Below are 26,112 nucleotides of genomic sequence, written 5' to 3'. Positions count from 1 at the left end.
CGTGACCTGAGCCAAAATCAAGTTGGATGCTTAACTGACTGAGCCACTCAGGCACCCCGATACATGAAGATTCTATAAAATTCAGATTCCAGTGCCCATAAATAAAGCGTTCGGCACGCTCCTTTGTGCATCATCCGTGGCTGCTCTCGTGCTGTGGTGGCAGCACTGGGTAGTCCTGATGGACTTTGTAACCCACAGAGCCTCAACTGTCAGGCCCTTTAGCAAGAAGGTTTGCTGACTGGTGTCTTAGAGGCTCAGGCCTTTCCCGTAGGCATTTTGTAGTTGGGAGTGATGAAAGGCAAAGGGGGTCAGCATGATGATTTCTTTTTTTTTTTTTTTTTTTTTTTTTTTTTTGAGAGAGAGAGTGAGTGTGAGTGGGAGAGAGGGGCAGAGGGAGACGGAGAGAAGCTCAAGCAGGCTCCACACTCAGCGCTGAGCCCAACACGGGGCTCGATCCCACGACCCTGGGATCATGATCTGAGCGAAAATCAAAGAGTCAAACACTCAACCGACTGAGCCACTCAGGCACCCCCAGCATGGTGATTTCTGTCTTGACATTGATGGAAATCAAATGACGAGACGGGTCAGATGAGTGGGGCCTTCACACGTTAGACCTTTTGAGTTCCTTGAAAATAGGTGTAAAATCAGTGCCATGTTTCTTCACCTTCGTTCTGAGACGACACAGAAGGTTCCTTTATGAAGCGGTGTGGGGTGGGGACAGCTGACGTGCTGTGAGGCCTCAGACGTCAATAAATCTACCTTCTCCTTCTTTTAGGGCTGACAAGTCGATCCCACTGATCAACAAAGGCCAGCCGAGAGGACCTGGTAATGATTTCATTTATGGGGTTCACTGCTGTGTGGTCCGTGGGGGCAAAGCGGGAGGCATTTCCAGCCGTGCTCAACCCTGTGTCGGGCCCCAGCAGCCACCCTGCCTCTCACAGACAGGGCTGCTGTCTGCTGTGTCCTGTGTCTGGCCCCTTCTGATGGGGGCAGGGCAGGGAGCCCCAGCAGGGATCTAGAAATCTGCAGAGGAGCTGGCGGCCTTTGTCCGGCTCTGTGACACTCACATGCGCTGCACGCTTTACAGAGACTGATGGAAGTCACATGGTTCTTGGGCCTTTAGGGGACTTTTCACTCTGTAGATGAGAAAATCTCAGGAAAGCTGCTTTTCAGACATGACGCTGTGGCATTTATATTGTTTGTAACTCGCTGGTCACCACTGAGGGCATATTGTGAAGTTGATTCATTTTGGCCCTCAAGCAGTGGATCTCTCTGGAACAGAAGCTCTGGGTCCTCTGTCCAACAGCGCGGTCCTCCAACCCCCAGCCCCCATGCCCAGGAAGTCACAGACCGTAAGTGGAAGGGCCCCTCCTTTCCTGCCTCTTTGCTCTGGCCAGCAGTGAGCGGGAGAGTCTCCGGGGAAACCAGTCTCGCCCTCTTCCCCCGGCGGGGCGGAGGGGAGGATTCTTCCTGAATCTGGACGGGACACGACCCCCGATCCGCAGTCGCAGGGCTCGGCTCCTCTGGCACAGGCACCGGGCTGCCTCACCCCCAGTTCTCTGCACTCAGCTGGGGTTGCTTCCCTGTCCTGCGAGCCTGGTAGAAGGTGCCCCTGCCCCTGAGCCGCACGGACCTTCCCGCCCTGACACCCGTGGGCTCCCGGGCCTGCTGGGTCGGGAGCCCTGGGACCAATTAGAAGCAAAGCAGCCCCACCCTCCGCCCCAGGAGCTGACGCCTCCCTGCCACACTAACCTCTGACCCTCCCGCTCCTCCATCCAGACCAAGTTAAAGCCCAAGCGGGTCAAAGCTCTCTATAACTGTGTGGCCGACAACCCAGACGAGCTGACGTTCTCCGAGGGGGATGTGATCATCGTGGATGGGGAGGAGGACCAAGAGTGGTGGGTGAGTCGGGGGTCTGGGCCCGGGATGTGGCTGGGAGGGCGGAGGTGAGTCCCGGCCCACCTGGCACGAGAGGTCTGCTCGCAGGCGAGGCCCTCTGCCGGTGCATCCTCAGCCCTCAGGCCCATCTGCCCCCCACCCGTCTCTCCCGTGTACACCCACTTCTGAGCGGGCCCAGTTTCCCCCCGGGTGGGTTTTCCCACGTGAGGGTGGGCGGGCACTGGGGCTGCAGTTCCCAGAATTCACTTGAGGGCCTGAAATGAGGCCGTGAGTTTAGAGCCGGTACGATCCTCCCCCATACCGGGGGTCTGTGGGGGAGGCGTGTAAGAAGCCGGCGTGGGGGCAGAGCCCCTGGGTGTCCGTCTGGGTCCTGAAAGGAGTGGTGACATCCAGGTGGGAGCAGGAACAGCAGGAGTGTGGCGGTTCGCCTGGTGACCCTGAGAGACCAGACCCCACGCTCCACAGACTCAGGGACGCTGGGCAGCTTGCCCGTGTCGCAAAGCCTCTGTTCCTGAGCTGCTGCTGTGTGGCCGGCCTGCGCCCGCAGCGTGGGGACCTGAACTGACTCCCTCCCGACTGCCCCCAGCGCTTTCACACTCGTGTCCAACCCGGCACGAGGGTGGGGCCCCAGCCGGACAGTAGGCTGAGCCCTCTGGAAAATACCTGTTCATTTCAGAACCTGTGGAAAATACAGAAAGGTATAAAGAAGGAAATGCTGCCCATACTCTCACCCAAGTCTCATCAGTTGCATTAGGGCGATTTTCTTTTAGACTTTTACTTATCTCCATCATTTACCTTGTTGAGATCTTACTTGGTGTAGAACTTCTATAATTTACCCAGAGTGAAAATAAGTGAATCTGTCGCAGCCTTCGGTAAATGCTTGACTACATTTAAATAGAACCAACCACACATTTGCCACTTTCTGGGACTTTGTAACGCACAAACTTCTGACACTCCGTTTCTTCCTTAAAAAAACAAAACAAAACATAAAGGCAATTGGGGGCAGTAGTCAGCCATCCTGCCTGCCCCCCAAGAACGCCAGGGCCCTGGGGACTGTGCTTCTGAGCCGACACCTGGCCCGCCCGTAATAGTCTTGCTTACACAGCCGGCATACCCCGCAGTTGACCCTTGAACAACGTGGGTGTGAACTGCGTGGGTCCACTTACGTGGGGAGTTTTTATATGTAAATGCAGTATAGCAAGCACTTGAATGTATTCTTTACTCCTTATGATTTTCTTAACATTTTTTCTCTCTAGCTCTATTGTAAGAACACAGTATATGACACCTGTCATATTGAAAATACGTGTTAACTTACCATGTATGTTATCTGGAAGGCTTCTGGTCAACAGGTTTACTAATAGCAAAGATTTGGGGGAGTCAGAAGTCATAGGTGGATTTTCAGCTTGGAGGGGGATGGCTGTGGCACTTCTAACCACCCCCCACCCCATGTTAAGGGTCAACTATATTTGAAACATGAGTGAAAGAAAAAAGGAAAAACAGTTTAGATGTCTGACCCAGGTAATTCTTTCTCAGAAGAAATTCTTCTGAACAAATCTTCCCTTTTTTTTCTCCAAATGCTATATAATGTCCTTCGAAGGTTCCAACATTGAGAATTTTTATAACCGCCGGAACTTTTGTTCATTTCAGATTGGCCACATTGACGGAGATCCCAGTCGCAAAGGAGCATTTCCTGTATCATTTGTGCACTTTATTGCTGACTGAATTGCTACTGAACAAAAAAACACTTCTTTTAACGCTCGTTATGTTCCTGTTTTGTTATTGGTACCAAAACTCTTGCCAGAATGACCCGTTTCATGAAATGTATTGTACGGTAGCCCACTTTCTCTAACACCGCTCTTCTGTTTTACAAACTCAAAGGCAACTTTATGTGTATAAATGAATTGTTTTTATAATTTGTGGTTTTCATGAAATACTGCCATACTTTTATTAGGAAAAACTGAATTTCCTAAAAGGTGAACTGAGAAGTCATTTTAACTACATAATCGAGACCCTCAATCTACAGATTTAGCTGAACCTAAAAGTTTGAGGATTAGAAATTCTTCAGCTTTCCTTGGCCTGCTTCTAGAGTCGGTTACTACAGTTGTCTTAGGTTGGTAAACTTGCTTTAGAAGTAGCCCAGTCCTGGACTGTCTAGAAAAAATGCTATCAGTTCACCTTTAAAGACTTTTTTTTTTTTTTTTTTAAAGAAACCTTTAAAGAGTTCCTTTGAAACCCACCCAAGGCTTAGCTAAAGCAACTTGGAAATTTACACCTTAGCGTTGTACTTTCCAGCCCTCATCTGTGAGGTTGCAACTATCAGTGTATTCTGCATGTGCGTGTAGCCTGTTGTGAACAATCCTGCTTAACCAAACTACCCATGGTTTATTACGGCATATGGTCATAGCGGTTAATTCAGTTCCACGTTAGAGAAAACTGCATTTCCTGAATTTGGTTGAAAACTAAGGATGATGGATTGCAAAACAGTTCTTTAAACTAGTCGATACGCTTTAGGTGTCTTGGAACTTGCCTTCTTGACCCTCCTCCGTCACCCAGCTCGAGTACCGTGGCGCAGACCCCACTGTGTTCACACACACACTTGCTGTTTCCTGTTGAGTGTACCACTGCCTTCCCTCTCCGGCTCCCCAAGAATGTTTACTCAATTTAGTGGCTTGTATTTATATACTATACCAACAGGAATGGTAGTTATGCTGTCTTGAAATTGAATCTGTCCATTTGTAATCAAGAGCATATCCGAAATTTGTAGGTCCCGGGTAATACTCCTGAACAGACGTCCCACTGTCACTGCTAAAATCCATCACGTCATTCTTACTGGGGGTGGGGGGATTAGGTTGTGTATGACAAACCAAAATTCATGAGTTTAACGAACTTGATTATCATACCTCTATTTAGTAATTGTGAGTATAAGATTCGTGATAGGAATATTGGACATTGTGGCACTCTCTGAAAATATATAGGCCTATAATGCCCACTCGGATTTTGACCAGAAGTGAAGGGATAAGCTTAGGTCTAGGCTTGGAAAGCGAGGCGGCGATGTTTTCATCGCACGGTTACGATGGTACATTTGATCGGAGCAGCCTGTCTTTATTAGGCAAGACTCTTGTAAGTGCAGAGCTTTTTTTTTTTTTTTTTTAATTATTAATTGCATTCTACTTTTTATTGTTTTTATAAAGGAAAACAGAACAAACTGGAATGTTTTATGATGTGGTATGGCAACTGCTTTTTGCCTTTCAAAGTTCCGGGTAAAAATGTTAGATCTGTAATTAAATTTGGTTGGGTTTTCGGTGGTTTTTTTTTTTTTTTTTTTTGGTTTTTGGTTTTGTTTTGTTTTTAAAGCACTACATGTATTTTCACTAATTGCTCATTTCTGTCGTTTGAACCCTTCATTTGGTTACTTCCCTCATAGATTTAAGAAAGTAAACAGGTATATTTTGCACAGTGCACTTCTTATGTATATTTTAACACAGTCCTTTTGCATTCGTGTCTTATAATCAGCCTTTTGACTACTTGGTGCCAGCTTTATAAGGAATTAAAGTTGATTCTCACTGACATTCAGACACCAGTCCCAAACTAATCTATCAGGTTCACTGGTACAGAAATATCTAGGAAATATTTTTTCCACTCGGCAATTTGGTGGTGCTATTGTGCAGTCGTTAACATTACTCTTGCCAGAGGAGAAATTCTAGTACCTTCCCTGCTAACATCCTTTCCTAGTTCTTTGCTCTTTGCAAATCAAAAAACAACCTGAGAGAAAGGAAAACACTGTAGATATCTATTTATATTTGAAGTTGACGCTTCATGAACATAGCTGCGGGACGCTGGCATGTCGTGTGCCGTTTTCCATCAGACGCGACTTCGAGGGATGAGGCCCCACACGTGCACAGACTCCCAGCTCCCGTGTGGTCTGCTGAGGGGTGGATGGTGTGGCCTGCAGCTCGGAACGCTACTCGAGACAATGATACTCCGTTCATTCGCTTGATTGCTCTGATCTGGTTGCAGCGCAACTGTATATATTGTATAACCTAAATCGATTCTTATTTTCGTTGTCCTTAATGCAGTGATTTATAATTAGAGCATGTTCAGTAAGTTGGCTCTTCCCGCGAACTAGTCATTTGACTGGAAAAAAATAAAACACCTGTAAATGGACATAGTGTTATTTTTAATGTTTTTAATCCTTTAAGCATTGCATATTAAAATGGTCCTTTAGAAAAACCCACCAGCCTCCTGTACATGAGATTCTTTCTGTGCTGCTTAACACGCGCGGTGATCTCTGGTCTGGGAACGCCGAGGTCGATGCTTTGGTTTCCGAGCGCGTCCTCCTGACGGTGCACCTTCACGGCCTTACTTTTTGTGTCGTGAGCTGGCAGCGCTGCGTCGCTGTTCCAGACCAGGTGACCGGCGCTCCCAGCCGGCGGGGGGGCCCACGTGCCGCCCCGGGGACGGTACGTGACCTCCGTGGAAAGCGCTCCGTGCTCGCCACTCACTGAGGGCACTTCTGTGACGCTTAGGTGTTAAGCTCATTTGTGTTTAAAAGCGAGAGGGGAGGTTTCTTTTTTAGTCGCAGAAAGCGGACAACCTCGTTGAGAGTTAACTCACCGTAATAAGACACGTTTTAATAGAAAAGCAAATGATCAGTATGTTACACACCGCATTTCTTCGCTTTCACCACTTCCTACTCCCATAACAGCTCAACCCTGCAGACTGAAAGCCGCCGAACTCCCACACGAAGTCAGCTTCCACTTGATTGCAGAATTCAGGATTTCTCAGATGTTAATACGGAGTCAAAAGCGGTGGATAAAACTTTGCAGATGGCTTGTGCTTGCTCCTATATTAAGTGAAAAAGATAGAGTAAGAGACTCTGTCCATCTCTTCCTGAATTTAATTTGACCAGCAGAGGTTCACATCGGACCCTCTTAACACCTCTCCTAAACCTGCACGTGTCACGTGCCCCTTCCTGCGTGCCTTTAGAGAAGCATGCGTGGTAACTCGAACCTGGCCTTTGGGAGGGACCTTGATGAGTCCGGAAGACAACAGGGACAGAACGGGGGGGGGGGCTTCTGCTCAGGAGGGCACACCGCTTTGCCCACCGGCCTTGTGACCGCCCCGACCTCGAGATCCCCGCCGGGCAACTGCCCGCCCGCGGCAGGTCTGGCCAGCTGGCTGACCTGGGGCCAGTCACCCACACTACGCCAGGTGTCAGGCACGGTGGGTGGCATCTCTTCGGCCTCTGAGAAGACCGTAAGCACGCTGTGGTTTCACCGTCTCGTCTGATGAATGAGAGCCTAAGCAAGCCAACTTGAACCTCACCAGGCTGTGGCACTGATAAACCCAGAGGCTGTATTCCTCATTGCTGGCATCTGTGGTCTTCAGAGCCAGCAAGCTTCTTCCTGCCCCCAGACCATCATCGTAACACACCATCCGGATGATTAAATACAGAGCGTGCCGATGCAGGACATCCTACGGAAGTCAGGAGAACGCAAGACGGTGACTGTGTTACAGGTGTTTTACATAATTTTCCGTGCAGAATCGTGAGGCTTTACACAGACAGCATGGCTATGGATCTGGCAGAAAACAGTTCTATAGGCTTTTCACCCAAACGGACATTCCAGAACGTTCAGTTAATGGGTACTTTGCCTTCAGGGTTATCCCTTCCTACTTAAAATTCCAGAAAGACAGGAATAAGATCTGAGTTCATGAGCCTCTTCTCTATGCCAGGCTTCCAAGCTGACATCTGCCCTGAGCTGGCATGAGATCCTAAGTTAAAAACGCATTAGGGGCCAGCAGTGTGGGGTGCTGGTGGGGCCCTGCCATACAGGAGGAGCCAAAGGGGGTCTCCGTTACCTCTCAGAAATCAGTCATTTTTGTAAGACCAGCTGCCAGGAACATTTACCAACCAACAATTCCGCAAACAGACAAAACTACCAGTGGCCCCTTCCCAGCCTGCCTCCCAGATTCTCTAAGAAATATTACTTACATACTGATCTGATGTTGACACTTTTATACCATACTTGGAAACTCCCATAATAAATTCTTCCTCCAGAGGAACGAAAGGCAACTTTCCATCTTGCTTTAAAGTAAAAATAAATTACATGGTCTACATTAACAATTATGTCACATTCCTTAAATCTCATTAGCCAAGCTTAGTCTCTGGCCATCACAAACCCAAACCCTTTTAAGAATGTGGGGTACACAAGGGGCGCCTGGGTGGCTCAGTCGGTTGAGCGTCCGACTTCGGCTCAGGTCATGATCTCACAGTTAGTGAGTTCCCGCCCTGTGTCGGGCTCTGTGCTGACAGCTCGGCGCCTGGAGCCTGCTTTGGATTCTGTGTCTCCCTCTCTCTCTGCCCCTTCCCCACTCGGGTTCTGTCTCTGTCTCTCAAAACAAAATAAACATTAAAAAAAAAAAAAAAAGAATGCAGGGTACACAGTAGCCTGAGAAGAATCGTTCTCCAAAGAGGCAGAAGAAAAATTTTCACCAGGATTTTGTTCTGTTTTCACAGTTCACAGAGCTGAGCAAAATTCACATCCATTTGTCTTGACGTTAGTAATTTCAGTTATAAACTGAAAACATTTCTCACAGGTCCCAGGGACACTTAAACGTTTACATCAGAAAAATAAAGCTATTGGGGCACCTGGGTGGCTCGGCAGATTAAGTGTCTGACTTCAGCTCAGGTCATGATCTCATGGTTTGTGAGTTCAAGCCCTCATCAGGCTCTCTGCTGTCAGCACAGAGCCTGTTTCGGATCCTCTGTCCCCCTCTCTCTGCCGCTCCCCCGCCTGTATGCACACGCTCTCTCTCTCTAGCAGATTTCCAGTTTCCCTAGCAGATTATCCAGTTCTATCCTAAGTCAGAATACTGCCTAACTTGTCTTCTGCACAACTAACAAGATAGCGTTGGCATTCAGTAGATGTTCCGTGCCGTAAACGTTTGTGTGGAAACATTTGCCTACGCTAAGGAAATTCTGATAAAGAAGCTATGTCTGCATGCCTCCATTCTTGGCTCCTCGCATGGTTCTAGTAACCTCCTGCCAGGGACCTCTCACCGTGGGCTTCCAGCATTTCAAGAACCAAAAGATGGGATAATAGCAATGCTGTTGTCACTGATGGAATTTTGACAAGCCCGGGGTGATCTGAGAAACTCAGCGGTCCTTATCAGAATGAAAATAATCCGAGTCCGCTTCTGGGGGGAACATTAGCCATCCTTCAGTACGATACTTGGACTGGTTGTTGCTTGCACACTTTTGCAATGACCGTATCCCAAACTGAACGCCGGGGCACTAACTGTATCAGTCCAGACTACCAAGATGTCCCTGTTAGATGGCAAATTAGATTGGCTTATTCCCCTCAGACAGAAGAGACTTCCTGTGCTTTCCTGAGGACGTGACTTTGTATCTAATGATCCCATTCTCCGTGATTTACCAGACCAAACATCCCTAGAGTAACCAGCACTCTCTGAACTGACAGAGGAATCTTCCACTGTGGTAATATCCCTTTGCTAAACACAAAGACCTGTGGCTCCATTTTGTGGAAATTCAGGAAGCAATTTAAGTCTTTTGGTTCGTCCACTTCCACGCTGGCAAGGGCACAGGTCTTACGGTATTTTATGCACTCACTGTACATCTTTGATTTGTCTTAATTTTTATTCTTGATTTTCCTTCACAATTATTTTGTCTAAATCTTCTTGACTAGGGTATGTTTTGTTTTGTTTTTTAATTTGAGAGAGAGTGTGCAAGCAGGAGAGAGGGGCAGAGGGAGAGAGACAACCTTAAGCAGTCTCCACATTTAGCATGAAGCCCAACATGGGGCTCGATCCTGCAACTCTGGGATCATGACCCGAACCGAAATCAAGAGTTGGATATTCAACCAACTGAGCTACCCAGGCACCCCACTGACTGGGATGTTTTTGAAACCCACTTCACCTCAATTCTTGTTGCAAACAGGGTATTAATCGATAGGTCAACACCACTAGGAGTTAGATTATCCAAAGAGCTGTAACTAGTTCAACGGAAATACAGTAAGGTTTGCCAGACTGTTTGAAAAGACAAACTTATGGTGTGTAACCAGTCACGGCACTCAGCTCCTCATTTAAATGAGGAGCTCAGTTAGCCCCGAGAACGTAAAAAGTGCTGTTTTTTGAAGGAAAGAACTGTCCCTGTTCCCTTGAGACTCCGTCCTACATACCTTGTACCACCTATGACCACAGTGCTCAGTAAACATTGTAACAGTGATAAAAGCATGGAACATTTTTTCCAAAGCCATGAATTTATTCTCTAGAATGTTCTAATATTATTATTATTTTTTTTTTACCTGGGCAACATCTATATAATTTATCAGGTCTAGGGGCCCTTCAAGACTTTTCCCTTCAGAGAATTTCAGTTTCTCAATGGCACCAACATATTTTATTCGAAATTCTGCACAGGTATCTGAAGTGTTATTGCTTTGTCCTAAAGGTGAAAGAAAAATTGTTAATGGTAAGACTTCAAAAGAAATGTCTGCGTTACAGGGTATCCTCAACCCCTTTGCAAATAAAAAACAGACTGTCATCAGAACTTTACCATGAATGAAAATAAAAAACTTTTAATGCAAAATTATTTGAAGTAATAGGAAAGAACTTGGAATTTCACTAACCATTTCCTCAGTGACTCATAATACACTAAACATAAAAATCTCAACAGGAATAAACCAAAACACAGGAGAAAAATTGTCAACTAGATAATGATTGGGTACCTTCATGATACGTTAAAATATTTAGAGTTTTTTTGGTTTCTTCTTCCTCTTTACCATGTTAACTATTAATTTGCTTTCCCCATTCAGCAAATCTGGTCTACCTCTACCGGTCAAAAAAAAAAAAAAAAAAAAAAGAAAAAACGCAATTTTTTTTTTCATGTAGATGGAATAATGCCAGACAGGAAGTCCCTTAACATTAACAGATGTTCTGTTACACGACAGACGGCATCAGGCTGCAGAACCGTGTGGGCTGGAAGATCTAGCCAGTCCCCAAATTCCCACAAAGCACTACGTAATCTTCCACGTTAAAGGAATACTACGTGGTTACTTTTAGGTTATGTTTATGTAGAAAAAGATGCCCACGTTTCTAATGTTTTTAAGACATCTGGAAGTAAAAATAATAGACCTTACGCTACCATAAGCTCTTTTACAACATCTGGTTCCTGCCTTCATCCCACCCCTCTGCCATCCCCACTTTCATAGACCGATTAGTCTCTGATCCCGAAGGGAAAAGGAGAAAGAGTGTGGACAAAATATATATATATTTTTATATTTCCAGTTAGACTCTAGCCGTTTATTGGCCTGGATGAGAAGGTACAGACTGACAGATGCTACCCTTCCAACAGCAAGATGCTTCTCCCACGGCCCTCAAACAAGGTCATTCCCATATCACTCACGCTTTGCCACCCCATGTCCTGAAAAGCTGTTTTGAAACCTCTAAATTGCTACCATGCTATTTTTCACACGTGTTTGCTCTAGAAGCCCTGACGAGCAGATGGCCCACGTGTGCTAGCACCGCCACGGCAGTGGCTCTCGCCAGCCGTTTTGACCCGTGTCCCACCAGATCTTGGGCCATTTCCAAACTCTTGTCCAAAATGGCAGAGAAGAAAAAAAGCAAACAAAAAAAGCCCAGCGCACAAGAATTCGTTGTGCTACTCTGTGAACACCGGTTAAAAGCCTTAATAAGCGGCCCAACTCCTCTCCGTACCTGAGCTTTTGGTGGAATCTGTATCGAGGCTGGCCACAGTGCTGGATCGTGAGAGCCCCCCAAGGCTGGAGTCTACAGACTGAGAAATAACAAAACAAAAATGGAAACAGAATTAGAAGCACTGTCTTCTCTCAAATCCTCGAACAAACACTCAAATTACTTCTTATAGTTGAATCAACACGTACAAAAGCAGGTCGACTATTCAGGCAGATCGAATGTGACAGATTGTTCGAAAGACAAATTCTAGGGGCGCCTGGGTGGCTCAGTCGGTTAAGCGTCCGACTTCAGCCCAGGTCACGATCTCGCGGTCCGTGAGTTCGAGCCCCGCGTCGGGCTCTGGGCTGATGGCTCGGAGCCTGGAGCCTGCTTCCGATTCTGTGTCTCCCTCTCTCTCTGACCCTCCCCCGTTCATGCTCTGTCTCTCTCTGTCTCAAAAATAAATGTTAAAAAATAAATAAATAAATAAAGACAAATTCTATAGCAAACTTCAGGTAGTCCCAACTGCTCCTACCATAACAGCATCAGACAAACACGGTGTGGACATTCCCGGTATAAACTACAGCCGTTACACCCGCCTCCTTGTAAGATACCTGGTAGTCAGGTCGTTGTGTGAAAATCTACGCCTTGCTTTCACTTAGTTTCCACTGACCCCAAAAAGAAGCTGGTGCAGAAAGCAGGCAGGGAGCATGATCCCGTATTATAAATGAGCAAAGATACCCAGAGGGGTGAAGTGATTCACCCAAGGTTACATCTAGAAAATACCCCAGACTTCCAGTCGAGGCCTAATCCCCGTTCCCGGGGGGAACCAGACCGGCAACCAGAGCGCAATTCTCAATGTGAATTGCAGAGAAAACTCAATGAAACTGTTAAGCAAAACACAAAGAATCATCCATGTTAGCGTGGTCTGTTCTATAGAATCGTACCCTGGATAGGCTTCATTTCGTTAGAAATGGCGTTCCGTGAAAATTCCGGATTCAAAAAATTAGCCACTGTTTTTCACCTCAAAGTGAGATTTTAAAAGTACAACGTACTCATATTTTTTCCGTGTTCGAGAAGTGAAATCGAGGAGAATACAAAACTGTTTCAGGCCTTATATATGTTTTTTCCCTTTTCCTGTCGTGGCGCCTCTTAGGGCAGAACGTACAATGAGAACAGAGCAGCTCTAGGCACAGAGACGTTCACCGTAACGTTCCGTGTGGGACTGAAAACTGGAAAGAGCGTACACACTCAGGGTGGGGGGAAGGCAGCCGGAACTGAGATGTTGCTACAACTGCCACAGGGCGGGCGGTCACCATCATCTTGGGGCTCAGGCCCTCACTCCACGGCAGGTGGCCCCTTCCGCACCTCTCCGGGCCCTACCGGCCACCTCAAAGAACCCGTGGCCCGGAACCAACATCTCAGGCCATTAGCAGGTTCCCTCTGGAGTCCGCAAAATCCGAGCTCCGGTCTTGCTCTGCCCGAGCAGGTCAAGGCCCCTTTATCCGCTCTCCCATCGAGAGAACGACACTGGGCCGGACCAGATGCCCAGGCTGGGGGCCCCACACAAGGGCTGCAGAGGTAACAGCGGGAAGCTTCTCGACCAGCCTCAGTTCAAAACCCTTCAGGGAAACGGTCGATTTTTCCCACTCTCGGGCAGGATTCCGAAAGACGTCAAATTCCCGTGCCTCTGGCTAGAAGCCCACCGGCTCAGTGAGACTCCCGAGTGGCCGTCACGGGGTCTTCCGCCACCGAGGTGTGGCCGCACGGGCTAGCGCAGGGCTCACCTCCCCGGGGGCGGGCACCCGCCCACGTTGTGCCGCGGGTTCCTCTCCCACCCCATGGCGTGCCAGCACTGAGCACACTCGTCTCTTTCGAACCGAGAGCTCGGGAGGGGGCGGAAAGGGTAGCGGTGAAACCGAGAAACACAGGCCGGTCCCGGGACGGGGACTCAGGCCTCTGAGGCCCCTTTACAAACCACATTCTCACTCTCTCCAGAGCCCTAAACGTGGCATTTGCCTCACCATCCACCTAGCTCAGCGGTAAGTGAATAGAACTACAGTTACGTACACACAACCACCGATCCCAGAATTCGAGAGCTCCGGCCCCCCGACTGCCTGCAATTTCTATCATGTAAAATGCTGCAAAACCAGTGTCTCACTGAGACCGTTCACCCGTCCTCTGTCCCAGCTGGGTTCGGGCATGGAAGAATCTCGGCAGATCTCCACAACAGAACGGAGTTAAATCGAGCGCGGGATGATGCGTCTCTGGCACCAACAACGGATGTGAAGACGCGCCTAGTCCGAAAAACACCGGCAGCTGTGCCGCGGTTGGTACCTTCGTGCGGTGCCCGTGAGGACAGACAAGATTCTCCCCGCTTTAGGATTCTGTTCCTACGTCCGCTCCCCCTACCTTGCTCTTAGTACTGATTTCACTGCTCTGGGAACTGCTGCTACTGTGCCGTTTTTTGCCTTTCCGAAACATTTTTCACCATCGCCCGACGCAGAGGAGCTCCCCCTGGAAGGACAAACGGTAGTTAGTCACGGCAGGAGAAATAACCTCCCGTCACTTTATGCATCGCAGGAATAAAGATCACCAATTCCTTCTGGGTCCTCTCACCGGAAACGAATAGTCTCCTTCGACCACAGAAGTCGGAGGCTGCTGTTTCGTTCTTTTTTTCTTTTTAAATTTGAAAAATCTGATGCAATGAACCAGAAAGACAGAAACTTTCCTGGCCTATCCAGGGGCGTGAGAAGCATCTTCTCAGGGGTGACTGACACACACACACACACACACACACACACACCACACACACACACACACGTCATCTACTCCTCAAAACACTCAAGTGCCTCACTGCTCTTTAATCAGTTCAAGGCCTTAGTAAAACATGTGACGTATTAGCTGACCAACCAAGGCACTGAGATTCAGTTGCTGTCTCAGGGTCACATCCTGTGAATGGTCGGGCTTAGAACGGAAGCCCAGAAATGTGCACTTTTCTCCAGGTCTGGAGCGAATTTTCAGAAAACACTGACATAAAAACATTCCAAGGTGCCAGCTCTCCCCTCCGCACTCTCGTGAGGCCAGGGAAGGAGGCGGCCTTGAGTCTTCCAGAGTCAGTCTTGTATATATCTTTTTCTTAGGTAATAATTAACGCCTTGGAAGCAAAATTTAACCTAACAAATTTTTACTAAGGACTGGATCCTACCAAGGGAACAAGGGAATCTGCTTACGGTAGAACGAAGACTATTTTATTGTCTTCAAAGCTCCCACAGACGGCCGTGTGCACAGAGAGCTTCCTGTCATTCCGACATGATCGGTTCTTTTCAGAAAAACAAGGTACCTGATGAAAGAACAAGAATGAATAAATCGTGGGGTGGTCACTGAATGTCCCTGCTCCCATGAGAAGTTTCTCCCACTCTATCTGGAGACCCCATCATTCTCAGGCCACTCACCAGTGTCTGTCCTTAGGCCACTTGCCCAAGACTGAGTTCCAAGCCCAAGCTTTTTCACTAGCCCCATCATCCAACTTATTTCTACATTTTTGATTCATCTGTGGAGTAGCAAGAAAATCTGATTCGTTCATTCATTCCTGGGTACCCAGTGAGTGCCTTTTAGATGCTGGGGATACAGCAGTGAATAAGTCAAGTAAAGGCCCTGACCTCAGGGGGCCCATTCTCAGAAAGATGAGACAGACCAACAAGAAAACCAAATACACACACATTGTTAGGAAAGAACTGTTATGAGGGAAATGAAGGCAAGCTCAGGAGACACAGCTGATGGAAGGAAGGGTGAGCACATTAGAAAAAGATGCTCTGAGGAAGTGAGCAATAAGGAGACGTGAAGAAGGAAAGGAGGGTGGCCGCACAGGTGCGGAGGAAAAGCAGTCCAGCAGAGAGCAGCGCAAGTGCAAAGGTCCTGAGGGCACATGCCAGCTGCCAGGAACAGCGAGAGGCCACCTTGGCTTTTACGGGAGCAGGAGGGAGAGGGACAGATGAACAGAAAGGTGCAAGGGGGCTTTGCAAACCACAACAAAAGTCTGGGGGTTATTTTAGGTTTAACAGCAAGACTCCAGAGGCTGTTAAATGGCAGTCAAGTGATAGAATCAGACTTCTGTTTTAGAAAGATGACTGGCTGTGGGTACAGAACTACCCGCAGAAGGTGTAAGTAAAAGGAGGGAGACTAGCAGGCTACTGAAGATCATTTGCTGCCACCGATCACCTTGCATTCATGGGATGCTTTTCAGTAAGAACAAGATGGCAAGAGAGCCTTATTCCGAAGTCTGCACAAACTGGGTTAACCTAGCAGCATAAAGCACCATGTTAGCAGTCTCTGATAAGTCAAATATTGCACAGCACATTTAAGGACATTATATCTTAAGTGTGTGTGTGTGTGTGTGTGTGTGTGTGTGTGTTTCAATATACAACAATTTTAAATATGACTTTAAAATAAAATTTTATGCCATCCCTAGTGAAATCCTGAAGCATCCCTTCAAGTCCCTGGAATACTGGAATGCTTTGGAAATCGGCACACTGGCACAATCACGCCTTTGCTGCTCCTTAAGACTTTCTTTCCACCACCGATTGAGAAGTTGAGGGAGGGAAAGGCACTTATTAAAGTCTTTGATATCTGCTGCTATTCTGATGCATGTTCTGAAGCAAATTATTCTTGTCTCTAAATTATTCACGCACAAAAATGAGGCGAAAGATACAGATTGTCACTTGGATGTTCCAAACTTACCAAATGCAAAAAATGGCTGAAGCAAACGCTTCACCATCCCTTCCGTATCTGCTCTGCTCCTCTCCTTTCCCTTTCAGTAAATTATTATTATTTCTGGTGGAAACCAGGAAGTCATCAACTCCGCAATGTCCTCCAAGCCCCACCTCCAATAAAATACTAAGATCTGCTGAATAAACCTCCTGAACCGTTGGCTCATCCACACCTCTAACAGGTGCATGCCATCACTAGCCCGCTGCTGGGTATAATCACTCTTTCATCACCCGATGAAAGCAGTGCATCCCCAACCCACAGCGAGACACAGATGCCCAGAGTTTGGCATGCAACTTGAGGAAGGAATTCATGTCCCAACGGGACTCCTTGCCACTTTAAAGCTACTACCAACCTCCAGCTAAAAAGATTTCTTTAAAACTCAAATCTGATGCCAGTAATGTGCTTAAAATCTTTCACTGGCTCTCCAAAGTTAGAGAGAGTGGAGCCAAAGCTCTTGGCCAGGACATGCAAGGTCCTCCGTGACGGGGGCTCCTATCGACCTCTCCAGTCTCGTCTTCCACGACCAGCTTCACAGGTTCATCTCGCAGGAATGCAAAGAGCAGGCACACAGCTCCCTGTTTCCATGCTTTGCTCCTGCCATTCTGTCTGCCTCAGACGCCCTTCCACCTTTTTATTCATTCAGCTAACTTTACTCACCTTTCAAGACTCTGTTCAGGCTTCTTCTTTACTAGAAAGCCTCCTTTGGACCTCCAGGTTGGGCTAAGGGACCGGCACTGCACAGCTTGAGCATACACCCTGGTCATAGCATCAGCCGGCTATTGCCCACTTGGAACTCTCTCAACTGTGAGCTCCTCAAAGATGGGGGCTAGGTATTTCATCTGTGTACCCGACGTCTGGCACAGACTGGCAAAGGACACGTTTAATGAACTGAAGGACCTTCTCCCAGATACCAATTTCCTGTCCTGAACACCTACCGTGCGCCGCCCAGGGCTGGGCGCTATACAAACCTGTAACCCTCGCTACTGGCCAGCAAGGCTGCAGTATCACAGCCCCTTTCAAATGAAGAAGCCAAAACTCTAAGCGTCTTGCCCCAGGTCGCTAGGCTCATAATGGGTGGGGCCAAGTTTGGAACCTAAGACACACCCGACCGCCGAAGCTCTTTCCAGACCCCACCCTGCTTCCCACGTAGTCCGCACTGTTGTGTTGCGCCTGCCACGTGCAGGTGCGCAGGATGAAAGCAAGCAGGACAGACACCACGCCGGCCCTTCGCGGTGGGGGGAGGGGGCTGGAGCCGTGGAGAAACCAAGAGGAGCCGGCACAAAAAGACAGCGCTCCTCACGGCCCCACAAAGCGGAGTCCGACTCCGGAAGCAGCCCCGCGGAGGCTCCCACTCCTGTCTCCGTGTCCGACGGGACCGATCCACACACGACACCTGCCGTCACAAGCGCTGCAGTCCCACCCCAAACAGGAACCTGGCACCTGGGGCACCGCATCCTCCCGCAGGCCCGGGCCTGCTCCTCCACTCCCGCCGCCCGCTCCGCGCCACCTGGGGACTTGGGTCCCCGGCCCCCGGAAGGCGGGTCCCGGGGGAGACCGCCGCCCCCGCGGCCCCACCCATCCGCCCTACCGCGGGCCTCCCCGCCGGCACCGCCTTCGGGGCCCGCGTTCCCGGCCAGGCTCAGTCCGGGACCGGCCAGGGCCCGGCTCTCACCTCACAGCCTCTGGCCCGCCCCTGGGGCCGCCTGCGGTCAGGGTCAGACGCCCACAGCCCAGGCAGCGGACACTGGGGCAGCCACTCCAGTTCGAATTCCAGTGCCAGCTTTTCCGGCGCCCCAGGCCCCGCCCGCCGGGCCCCGCCCCCGAGACGTCGCGCAGGCGCAGAACTGACCCCGCCCCAGGTTTCCGGACTCCGCTGAGGGGAGGAACCTCGCGTCCCGGTTTCTCCGACCGGAAGTCGGGGGGGAGGAGCTTAGTGTCGCGGGCGCCGGAGGGCCGGAAGTTGTGCTCTGGATGGATGGGCTTCTCCTACCTGTGGTTCCCCGAGGTTCTGCTTCCAATTTAGAAAGACTCCGTGACCTGATCCTCAGCCCCGCTTCGCCTTCAGACCTCCGAGATGTCTGCGATTCCTGCTGAGGAAAGTGACCAGCTGCTGATCCGACCCCTGTAAGGGACCAGCGCGAGAGGGAATGAAGCCACGGGCTGTGAGAGGCGAGGAGGGGTAACCGGATGTTTGGCCGCCTCAGTCGCCCGCCCGCACGCTCGCAGGCCTCGGGAGCCTGCCCTTGGTCCGCAGTTGCGGGCCAGGCCTCTCGGGCTGAAGGGGTTTGGAGAACTGTGGATCGGAACGGGCCTGCTAGGTTGAATGGGACTTTGCTTTTTCTTCAGTCTCAGGGGAGAGTGTGTGGGAGTTGGGGGCGGGAAGAAATGTCTCTTTGGGCCGCTGGGCGCTTTCCTAGACGCTAAAGAGTGGAAGCGGCAATGCAGGTGACGGCAGGATGAGACGAGGACCTGGGTTAAGCTCTGGCAGGTGTGAAGAAGAGCCAGATCTGTTTCTTACGTTACCTCCAGGACTTGACATTTGCCAGGATGTGAAAGAGGAAATACATGAGCTCTGAGTTTTGACCTTCTGACTTCAGACCCCAGCAGAATAAGGGAGGGAGAAAGAGGAGAAAGAGCAGAGATGTGAAGGACAAAAACTCAAACCTTAATTGTCCACGAGAGAAGGCTAGTCTTTGAGTGGAGCTGGCCTTCTGCCAGAGAAACACTTCACAGATCTAGAATGCTGCTTAGAACTTAGACAAAGCGGAGAACTCTGTCCTAGAGATGAGCGGTTTGCGTTCACAAATGCATGTTTAGGTAGAAGTTAGCATCGCATTAACTCGTGCGTTTTTCAAAAGGTAGACAGTGTCTCTGCATCCATCCAGTAAGGATTAGTTGAGCACCTACCGGAGACATAACAGGTTCCCCACTGCTTAGTTCACACCTGTCCTCTCTCCCTGTGTTCAGCGAACACTGAGCAAGTGTCAAGCATCGCACTAGGCACTAAGACAGCGCTGAGTTAACTGAATTCACTCTTGGTACGAATAGCAATGCAAAGTGAAAAGTTCTGGAGAGATCGTTTGGAACAATAGGAGACCATTACTTCGGGGTCAGACGTGGAATTCAGTCCCTACTCTCATTTGCTAGGACAGCAGCCTCACTGAACCCGTTTCTTCACGTTTAAATAATATAGCAACACATTGCAAGGAGTGAAGCTCATAGTAGGTGCTCAGTAAATGGTAACTCTTAGAAGAGTATCGATAGGCATTGCACTGAGTGCTGGGAGACTACGGAAAAGGGATTTCTAACAAGCTGACAAGCAAAACCTAGCTCCCGCATCCCGGCGGATGCAGTGCTGAGTCCTAAAGAATAAGTAGGAATTAAAGACCAGTAAAGTGTCGGGCAAGGATGTTCCAGGCAGAGGAAGTGGCCCATGTGAAAAAGAGTGGTCACAGTGTGTGGCTGGTTTCCTCATGGCTGTGGCTGAAAGATGAGCTGGTGAGGTGGGAGAAGGGCTGTCAGGGACCAGCTTATGAAGGACTCTGTATACATACTAAGGAGTTTGGGTGTTTGTCATGTCAGTTCTAGAGATCCAATGAAGGCTTTAAGCACGGATGAGATACAGTGGAAATTCGGCTTTAGGAAGATCGCTCCTAAGGATCTTCTCGCTTTAGGAAGATCTCTCCTAAGATCGCTCCTTTAGGAAGATCTGCTCCAGCAGTGTAGCAGATGAGTGAGTTCAGTGGAGGGAATCCAGGAGGAATGTAATGGAAATAATCCAAGTAAAAAGCAGTGAGGGCTTGGCAGGAATGAGATGGGCATTGAATGAATTGGAAAGTAGGTTTCGGAGAGTAAGGAGGTGACATCTTTACAGCTTTGTAGCTGATCAGATGTATTGGAAGGGGCAGTTGTGGGGAGGAGTGTTAGGAGGTCTTGGGTTCCTAAGCTGGGCAGCTGGTAAGCGGTCGTGTTAGTCACTTGAGTACAGGAGCTGGGGCAGTTCTGGAATAAAGGTGGGAGTTCTGCTGTGTTATAACAGCTTTATTGAGATACGATTTACATACCATACGGCTCATTAAAAGTGTACAATTCAGTGGTTTCTAGTATATTCAGAGTTGTAAGACCATCACCACTGTCTAATTCCAGAGCATTGTCATCATGCCAAATATAAGCCCTGTACCCATTAGCAGTCACCCTCCTGTCCTCCCAACTTCCCCAGCTCCTGGCCACCATTACTCTGCTGTCCTTCTGTACAGATTTGCCAATTCTGGACATCTCACTTAAATGGGATCATATGATATGTAACCTTTTGGGACTGGCTTTGACTTCTTTCACTTAGCCTTATGTTTCCAAGGTTTATGATTTGGAAGTTTTTGACATTCAGCAAGAATTTCTTGAGATTTACCACATTCCAGGCGCTACAGCTAAATAGTGTAAGAAAGACAATGCCTCTGCTCTTAGGGAGCCTTCATTTTAATAGAAACAAACCGTAAGTAAGTGGATATAGTAACCTCGTGTAGGTATGAATGTTGTGATAGGTAGAGTTGTGCGAAGGGCAAAGGAGAGGAGGTAGTCAAGAGGAGGCCTCAGAAGGTGACATTTGGACGGAGATCCAGAGGGTACAAAGGAGCCAATCGTGTCAACATGTGAGGGCAGAGCATTCTAGGGAAAAAGAGCAAGGACAAGGGACTTGAGGTGAAGATGAGTTTGGCGTATTTGACCATGAGGTGCCTGTGGGATTTGCCAGTAGAAATACCTAACCGCCTACAAGTACAGACTTGGAACTCATCAGCATGTCACACGTGTGGGACCGAAGATCACGGAGCCTGAGAAGAGGGCCGAGGAGAGGCCCACGCAGTGTCAACGTTTGAAGTGTGAGCAGAGGCCTGTGAGTGTAGGGAAACTCCAGAGGAAAACCAGTGAGACAGAGGAGAGCGTGACTCAGAAACACCAAGGGAGAAGAGCCCAAAATCCCAGGCCGGCTTGAACGGCAAGGAGCCACCGAGAGGCCAGCGACAGGGAGTGTGCGGGGCTCTCAGGAGGCCGCGCAGAGGAGTGGCGTGGGAACCGAGGGGAATCAGAAGGGAGGCCTTTTAATGTTTGGTGAGAACGCCGCGGCAGGTCTGGGTCCTGATGCAAAAGTAGGCGGGAGGGGAGGCGTCCAGGGCCTCCGGAGGACAGAGCGTGCAGAGCGGACACCCGTGGTGGCAAGGTCAGCCTTGGACAGAAAGAGAGCTCTGTTGTGTTGCTATAGGAGAAATGGAGGGGAAATATGTGGGTTAGTTGGGAAGTGAAGTCGTAAACTGGCAAACAAGTTGTATGTTTTTTTAACATTTATTTATTTTGGAGAGACAGAAAGAAACAGAGTGTAAGCGCGGGAGGGGCAGAGAGGGGGAGTCACAGAATCCGAAGCAGGCTCCAGCTGTCAGCCCAGAGCCCGATGCGCGGCTCGAACCCACGAACCGTGAGACCATGACCTGAGCCGAAGGCTGAGCCCCCCAGGCGCCCCTAAGTTGTATGTTTTTTGATGCAGAGACGGCCACTGCCTCAAGTGAAGAAGAAAGAAGGTTGGGAAAGTTAGGAAAGAGGACAAAGTTTGAAATCGTCGCTGTGGAAACTCTTAAGAGAAAACTGAGCTGGGGACACCTAAGAAGTTGCCTAGAGGGCCAGTTAACGTGGGCGGCCAGGAACTCATGGCAGCACCACGGTTGTTTGATTTTTGTTCATCAGAGTCCCCCTGGGTGGTAGGATCTCCATTTGGAGATGGAGCCGCCCCATGTCTGTCTCCCAGTGAGTGGACTGAGGTCCTTGAAGTCAGGGTCCGTGTAATAGGCATTTCCGTATGCGAGGCACGTAGAGTACAGTGCTTGATGTTCAGGGAGTGAATTCAGTGATACCTAGAATGGGTGGGAAAAGGCATCAGAGAAGGTGAGGGACTGGAAAAAACGGGTGGGGCTTAGCTTCAAGTGCATCTTAGGATAATTGGAAATTAAGGCTGTTTTACTCATTTAGGGAGAAAGGAGAATAGCCTAATCACTTGGCATCCAGTACCCTGAAATAACAGAGGGAAAAGGGACTGAGGTTCACAGCCAGGAATAAAATAAGTCTATTTAAGTCTAAGCTATGTAGTAAATGCATGATTCTCCTAAAGAAAATGAAAGAATTTGGAAGTTCTTACGGGTTCACACTCAAGTGCTGATCCTAAAAGTATGACCAGATAATCTGCATAACCGCTAGATTACTTTTCCATTAACATCATAATTTAGCCCTAACATTCCGAAGATTGGATTTAACCTTGGGCTTCACGTATCTGCACCGTCTCCTCTCAAGTTTTAGCAACTGCGAAATCCCTGAACTCCCAAGGGTTAAGTTCCATCTTTTCCCACACTGACACCGCTCTTCCCTATCTTTGTAAGTTTCTAGAACTCTTACCTGCCTCAGATAAGTGTTATCGTCAAAATGGGGCACTATTTAAGTTTGGATTTATTGGGCTTGATTTTGATTGTTTCTAATCATTTTTACTTCTCCCCTTGAATGTTTGCAGTGGAGCTGGGCAAGAAGTAGGAAGATCATGTATTATCCTGGAGTTCAAAGGAAGAAAAATAATGGTAATTATTTTGTAGAGAGGTTAATAGTACAGCTGTGTCTGCATTGGGGGTTAGGTCTTTCCTGGTACTGTAGCTGTCTGTTCAGCTCCCAGAAAAAGGTCATAGTTTGTGTATGTAGTCTGTGCTACATAATGTTAATGTGAATAACGTAGACTTCTGTTTAGTAATTTGACGAAACATTAAGTTAACTGAGAAGATGTATTCTAAAATTGTAAAATTGTCAACCAGGTCCCTCTTCTGCTCATGGAGGGTCGGGTCAAACCAACTGGCCCCACCCGCCGTGGAGGACAGCCAAGGAACTGAGTGCCGGAACAGGTGCAGAGCCCCAGCCACCCCCATGCTGCCCGGGATGATAGAGCCCTGGTTCGGCAGTGTAGATGCCTAAGTTCGGGGGCCCCTGACCTTGGGCAAGGCAGTCTGCCCCTCTCTGCCCATTTCCTTGTCTGAAAGACGAGAGATGATCTCCATAGTCCTCGCTAGAAAGGCATTTCAGTGGCTCATCTTGTTCCTGTGGTTCCACTTCTCTTGCTTCTCCCAATCATTAAAGAACAGGCATGTGCCAGATACTGTCATCTTTTTAGCCATTTATTGTGTGAATGTGGTAGTCATGCCCCCAAAATGCGTAGGTAACTCATTAATGACTGACTTTTAAGAACTCACTCCCTAATACGTTAAAATACTTACGTTGCCCTGACCCGGTCAGTTTCCCATTTTTGATTAGCATCTTCTCACAACAGTCAGGTCTGGTAGTAGTGAATCTCTGAACTTAAAATGCCCCCCATGTTCTGATAACCAAGGTTTTTGAAAAAGAGTTCATGCATTGTTAGTTTGCATTCACAAAACCAGCTGAAGAGAGGGTGTCTTAGATCTTGTTTCCTCTGACTGAAATGTGGGCTGTATTTTATGTTTGAGGAGTTAGAATTATTAACGGCATCTGTGCCACGTTGACTAAGGACTGGATTCCAGATGTCAGTGTATACAGTCCATCCTGATTGCGTGCGTGATGGATTTGTTATAAATACTGTTTATTAAATAAGTTTTAATAACGTGTAGGAAACTGCGATCCTTTTTTCTCTTGCAGTTGGACTGCGGGATCCACCCTGGCCTGGAAGGAATGGACGCGCTTCCTTATATTGATTTAATCGACCCCGCTGAGATTGATCTCCTGTTAATTAGTCAGTAGGTCCTTTTCTTTACTCATGACACGGTTTTTCAAGAACTTTCACTCCAAAGATCATTCTCAGATTTTAAGACTACTAGGAATCATATTGCAGTCGGGTAGGACAACACTCCCTCTTGGCATCACGGGTTCGAGACACTTATGGGGCTCCTGGGTGGCTCATTGGGTTAAGCATCTGACTCTTGACCCCGGCTCGGGTCATGCTCTCACGGTTCACGAAATCAAGCCCCGCATCAGGCTCTGTGCTGACAGAATGAAGCCTGCTTGGGATGCTCTCGCTCTCCCTCTCTCTCTCTGCCCCTCCTCCATTCATGCCCCCTTGTGTGCACATGTGCGCGCGCTGTCTCTCTCTCTCTCTCACTCACTCAGAATAAATAAGTTTAACTTTAGAGACACTTACTCTGAAAAACTTACTTTCCTGCTTGTAGAGTACGTGAGAAAGAGATAGCATACACTTTGGGTCACTGTAAAACTTGAGACCAAGAAAGCCCTTTCCCAGAATATCTCCTTGAGGTCACGTCCTTGACACACTTTGTAGGAGCTTCATTTGTAAATGTTTTAGCTTCATACCACTGAAGTGCTTATTATGATTCTGGCTGTCAAGAGGAGGTTTGGGTATGTTCCTCCTTCCGTAATTATCATTGGTAAATGTTCTGATGTTTAAAAAATACTTCCAGTGTCGTCTATATGGTAGAGCTGGATGCATTATTCCTTCCCTCTGCGTATAACCTAGCCTCGGTGTTCTGAAAGTACCCATACGCACTTGTTACGTAGAACTTTGCTGCACAGTCAGCAGCACTTTCTTTCAGGTGGTATTTGATGGATAATACTTTAAGAATTGACAGAATCTGGGGCGCCTGGGTGGCTCGGTCGGTTGGGCGTCCGACTTCGGCTCAGGTCATGATCTCACGGTCCGTGAGTTCGAGCCCCGCGTCGGGCTCTGTGCTGACAGCTCAGAGCCTGGAGCCTGCTTCCGCTTCTGTGTCTCCCTCTCTCTCTCTGACCCTCCCCCATTCATGCTCTGTCTCTCTCTGTCTCAAAAATAAATAAATGTTAAAAAAAAATTTAAATAAAAAAATAGAATTGACAGAATCTTCTTGTTTCTTTTTAAGTTTCCATCTGGATCACTGTGGAGCTTTGCCCTGGTTTCTACAGAAGACAAGTTTCAAAGGAAGGACATTTATGACTCACGCTACAAAAGCTATTTATAGATGGCTTCTCTCAGATTATGTCAAAGTTAGGTAAATACCTCTATTAGATGTATACAGGGATTTGATTCTACAGAATACATATAGTTCAAGATATGGACCTTTTTATGTTTTGAAGTGAGACATTCTTTTTATTCACAAGGATGTCATTCATTTGTCAGTATCAACTCCTCAGATACCCAGCATGTACCTAGCACCTTCCTGGCCATAAAGTCTTTATGAAGTTTTTACATCCTTCTGAATCTTTGTAATTTAGGTGAATTATAAGGTATGCTAGCAGTATTCTATGAACAGAATTTTATGATTTTATTAAAATTTAAGATCAGGTACATGATACAGTGACATATACTGAAATGTTACTTTAGATTATTTGATCAAAGCACATTACCGTCAGAAATGAAAAAGTTTCCCAAGGAAGGTTTTTCCAGTTTTAAGAGGATAATCAGACAAGCTACAAGTATTTTTGTGATACGTACAGCAAACGTTTTTAGCCTTGGAAAGCTTACTGTTTAATTTGTATATTCCAAGAGTAGCTTGGATACAATTTATTACTCTTCACATATAAATACAAAAGAATGGAAGAGGTGCCCTTAGTAATAATTATTCTGCTTAACACTTGAATGATATTTACCATGTGCAGACACAGTCCGCACTCCTCAGCATGTTAACTCATTTAATCTTCATATCAACTTCATGATGCACGTTCTGTTAAGAATCCCATTGTACAGGCGATGGACCA

The 26,112-nt window shown here is 48.0% G+C and overlaps 3 protein-coding genes across 12 annotated transcripts in view; 2 read left to right on the top strand and 1 right to left on the bottom strand.

Annotated features, from left to right (window-relative positions):
- The window catches only part of ASAP2 (ArfGAP with SH3 domain, ankyrin repeat and PH domain 2), a 170,827-nt gene extending 167,169 nt beyond the window's left edge, over positions 1-3,658 (top strand). For 2 of the 4 annotated variants that reach the window (XM_042982526.1, XM_042982524.1), the window contains 4 exons: positions 776-825; positions 1,264-1,352; positions 1,780-1,902; positions 3,547-3,658. In XM_042982526.1, the coding sequence (XP_042838460.1) occupies positions 776-825; positions 1,264-1,352; positions 1,780-1,902; positions 3,547-3,621 (337 nt within the window). In that variant the 3' untranslated portion in view covers positions 3,622-3,658. Of the gene's footprint in view, positions 1-775; positions 826-1,260; positions 1,353-1,779; positions 1,903-3,546 lie in introns of all 4 variants that reach the window. The other 2 variants (XM_042982525.1, XM_042982523.1) reach the window with 1 other exon arrangement.
- A 2,851-nt stretch (positions 3,659-6,509) lies between these two features.
- Positions 6,510-18,451, bottom strand: ITGB1BP1 (integrin subunit beta 1 binding protein 1). Of its 6 annotated transcripts, none has more exons than XM_042982535.1 (8): positions 18,368-18,451; positions 14,841-14,950; positions 14,020-14,124; positions 11,632-11,710; positions 10,224-10,360; positions 7,892-7,984; positions 7,225-7,374; positions 6,510-6,742 (listed from the first exon to the last, which is right to left on the bottom strand). In XM_042982535.1, exons 3-8 carry the CDS (start codon positions 14,089-14,091, stop codon positions 6,671-6,673), a joined length of 603 nt encoding a protein of 200 aa, XP_042838469.1. In that variant the 5' UTR covers positions 14,092-14,124; positions 14,841-14,950; positions 18,368-18,451; the 3' UTR covers positions 6,510-6,670. The 6 variants fall into 6 exon arrangements, with proteins under 6 accessions (XP_042838469.1, XP_042838468.1, XP_042838472.1 ...); XM_042982534.1 differs by lacking the exon at positions 18,368-18,451 and adding an exon at positions 18,050-18,155; XM_042982538.1 differs by lacking the exon at positions 18,368-18,451 and adding an exon at positions 17,818-17,975.
- The window catches only part of CPSF3 (cleavage and polyadenylation specific factor 3), a 39,488-nt gene continuing 31,794 nt past the window's right edge, over positions 18,419-26,112 (top strand). Inside the window, exons 1-4 of one of the 2 annotated variants that reach the window (XM_007098231.3) lie at positions 18,419-18,501; positions 22,922-22,985; positions 24,067-24,164; positions 25,278-25,406. In XM_007098231.3, coding sequence (XP_007098293.3) covers positions 18,452-18,501; positions 22,922-22,985; positions 24,067-24,164; positions 25,278-25,406 — 341 coding nt within the window. In that variant the 5' untranslated portion in view covers positions 18,419-18,451. Of the gene's footprint in view, positions 18,502-21,842; positions 22,789-22,921; positions 22,986-24,066; positions 24,165-25,277; positions 25,407-26,112 lie in introns of those variants that run through there. The other variant, XM_042982531.1, reaches the window with a different exon arrangement.

The sequence above is a fragment of the Panthera tigris genome, chromosome A3 (assembly GCF_018350195.1).
Source record: "Panthera tigris isolate Pti1 chromosome A3, P.tigris_Pti1_mat1.1, whole genome shotgun sequence".
Lineage (NCBI taxonomy): Eukaryota > Metazoa > Chordata > Mammalia > Carnivora > Felidae > Panthera > Panthera tigris.
The sequence above is the reverse complement of the archived record's forward strand: the minus strand, read 5'-3'. Positions and strand labels throughout refer to the sequence as shown.

What these genes read in the sequence shown, in the direction of transcription:
- ITGB1BP1 (XM_042982535.1), bottom strand. Translation starts at nt 14,091, where the DNA reads ATGTTTCGGAAAGGCAAAAAACGGCACAGTAGCAGCAGTTCCCAGAGC. An exon ending in AAATCAGTACTAAGAGCAAG is followed by an intron (nt 11,711 to 14,019) that starts GTAGGGGGAGCG and finishes GTTATTTCTCAG; the next exon opens with TCTGTAGACTCCAGCCTTGG. An exon ending in ATTATATAGATGTTGCCCAG is followed by an intron (nt 7,985 to 10,223) that starts GTAAAAAAAAAA and finishes TTTACTTTAAAG; the next exon opens with CAAGATGGAAAGTTGCCTTT.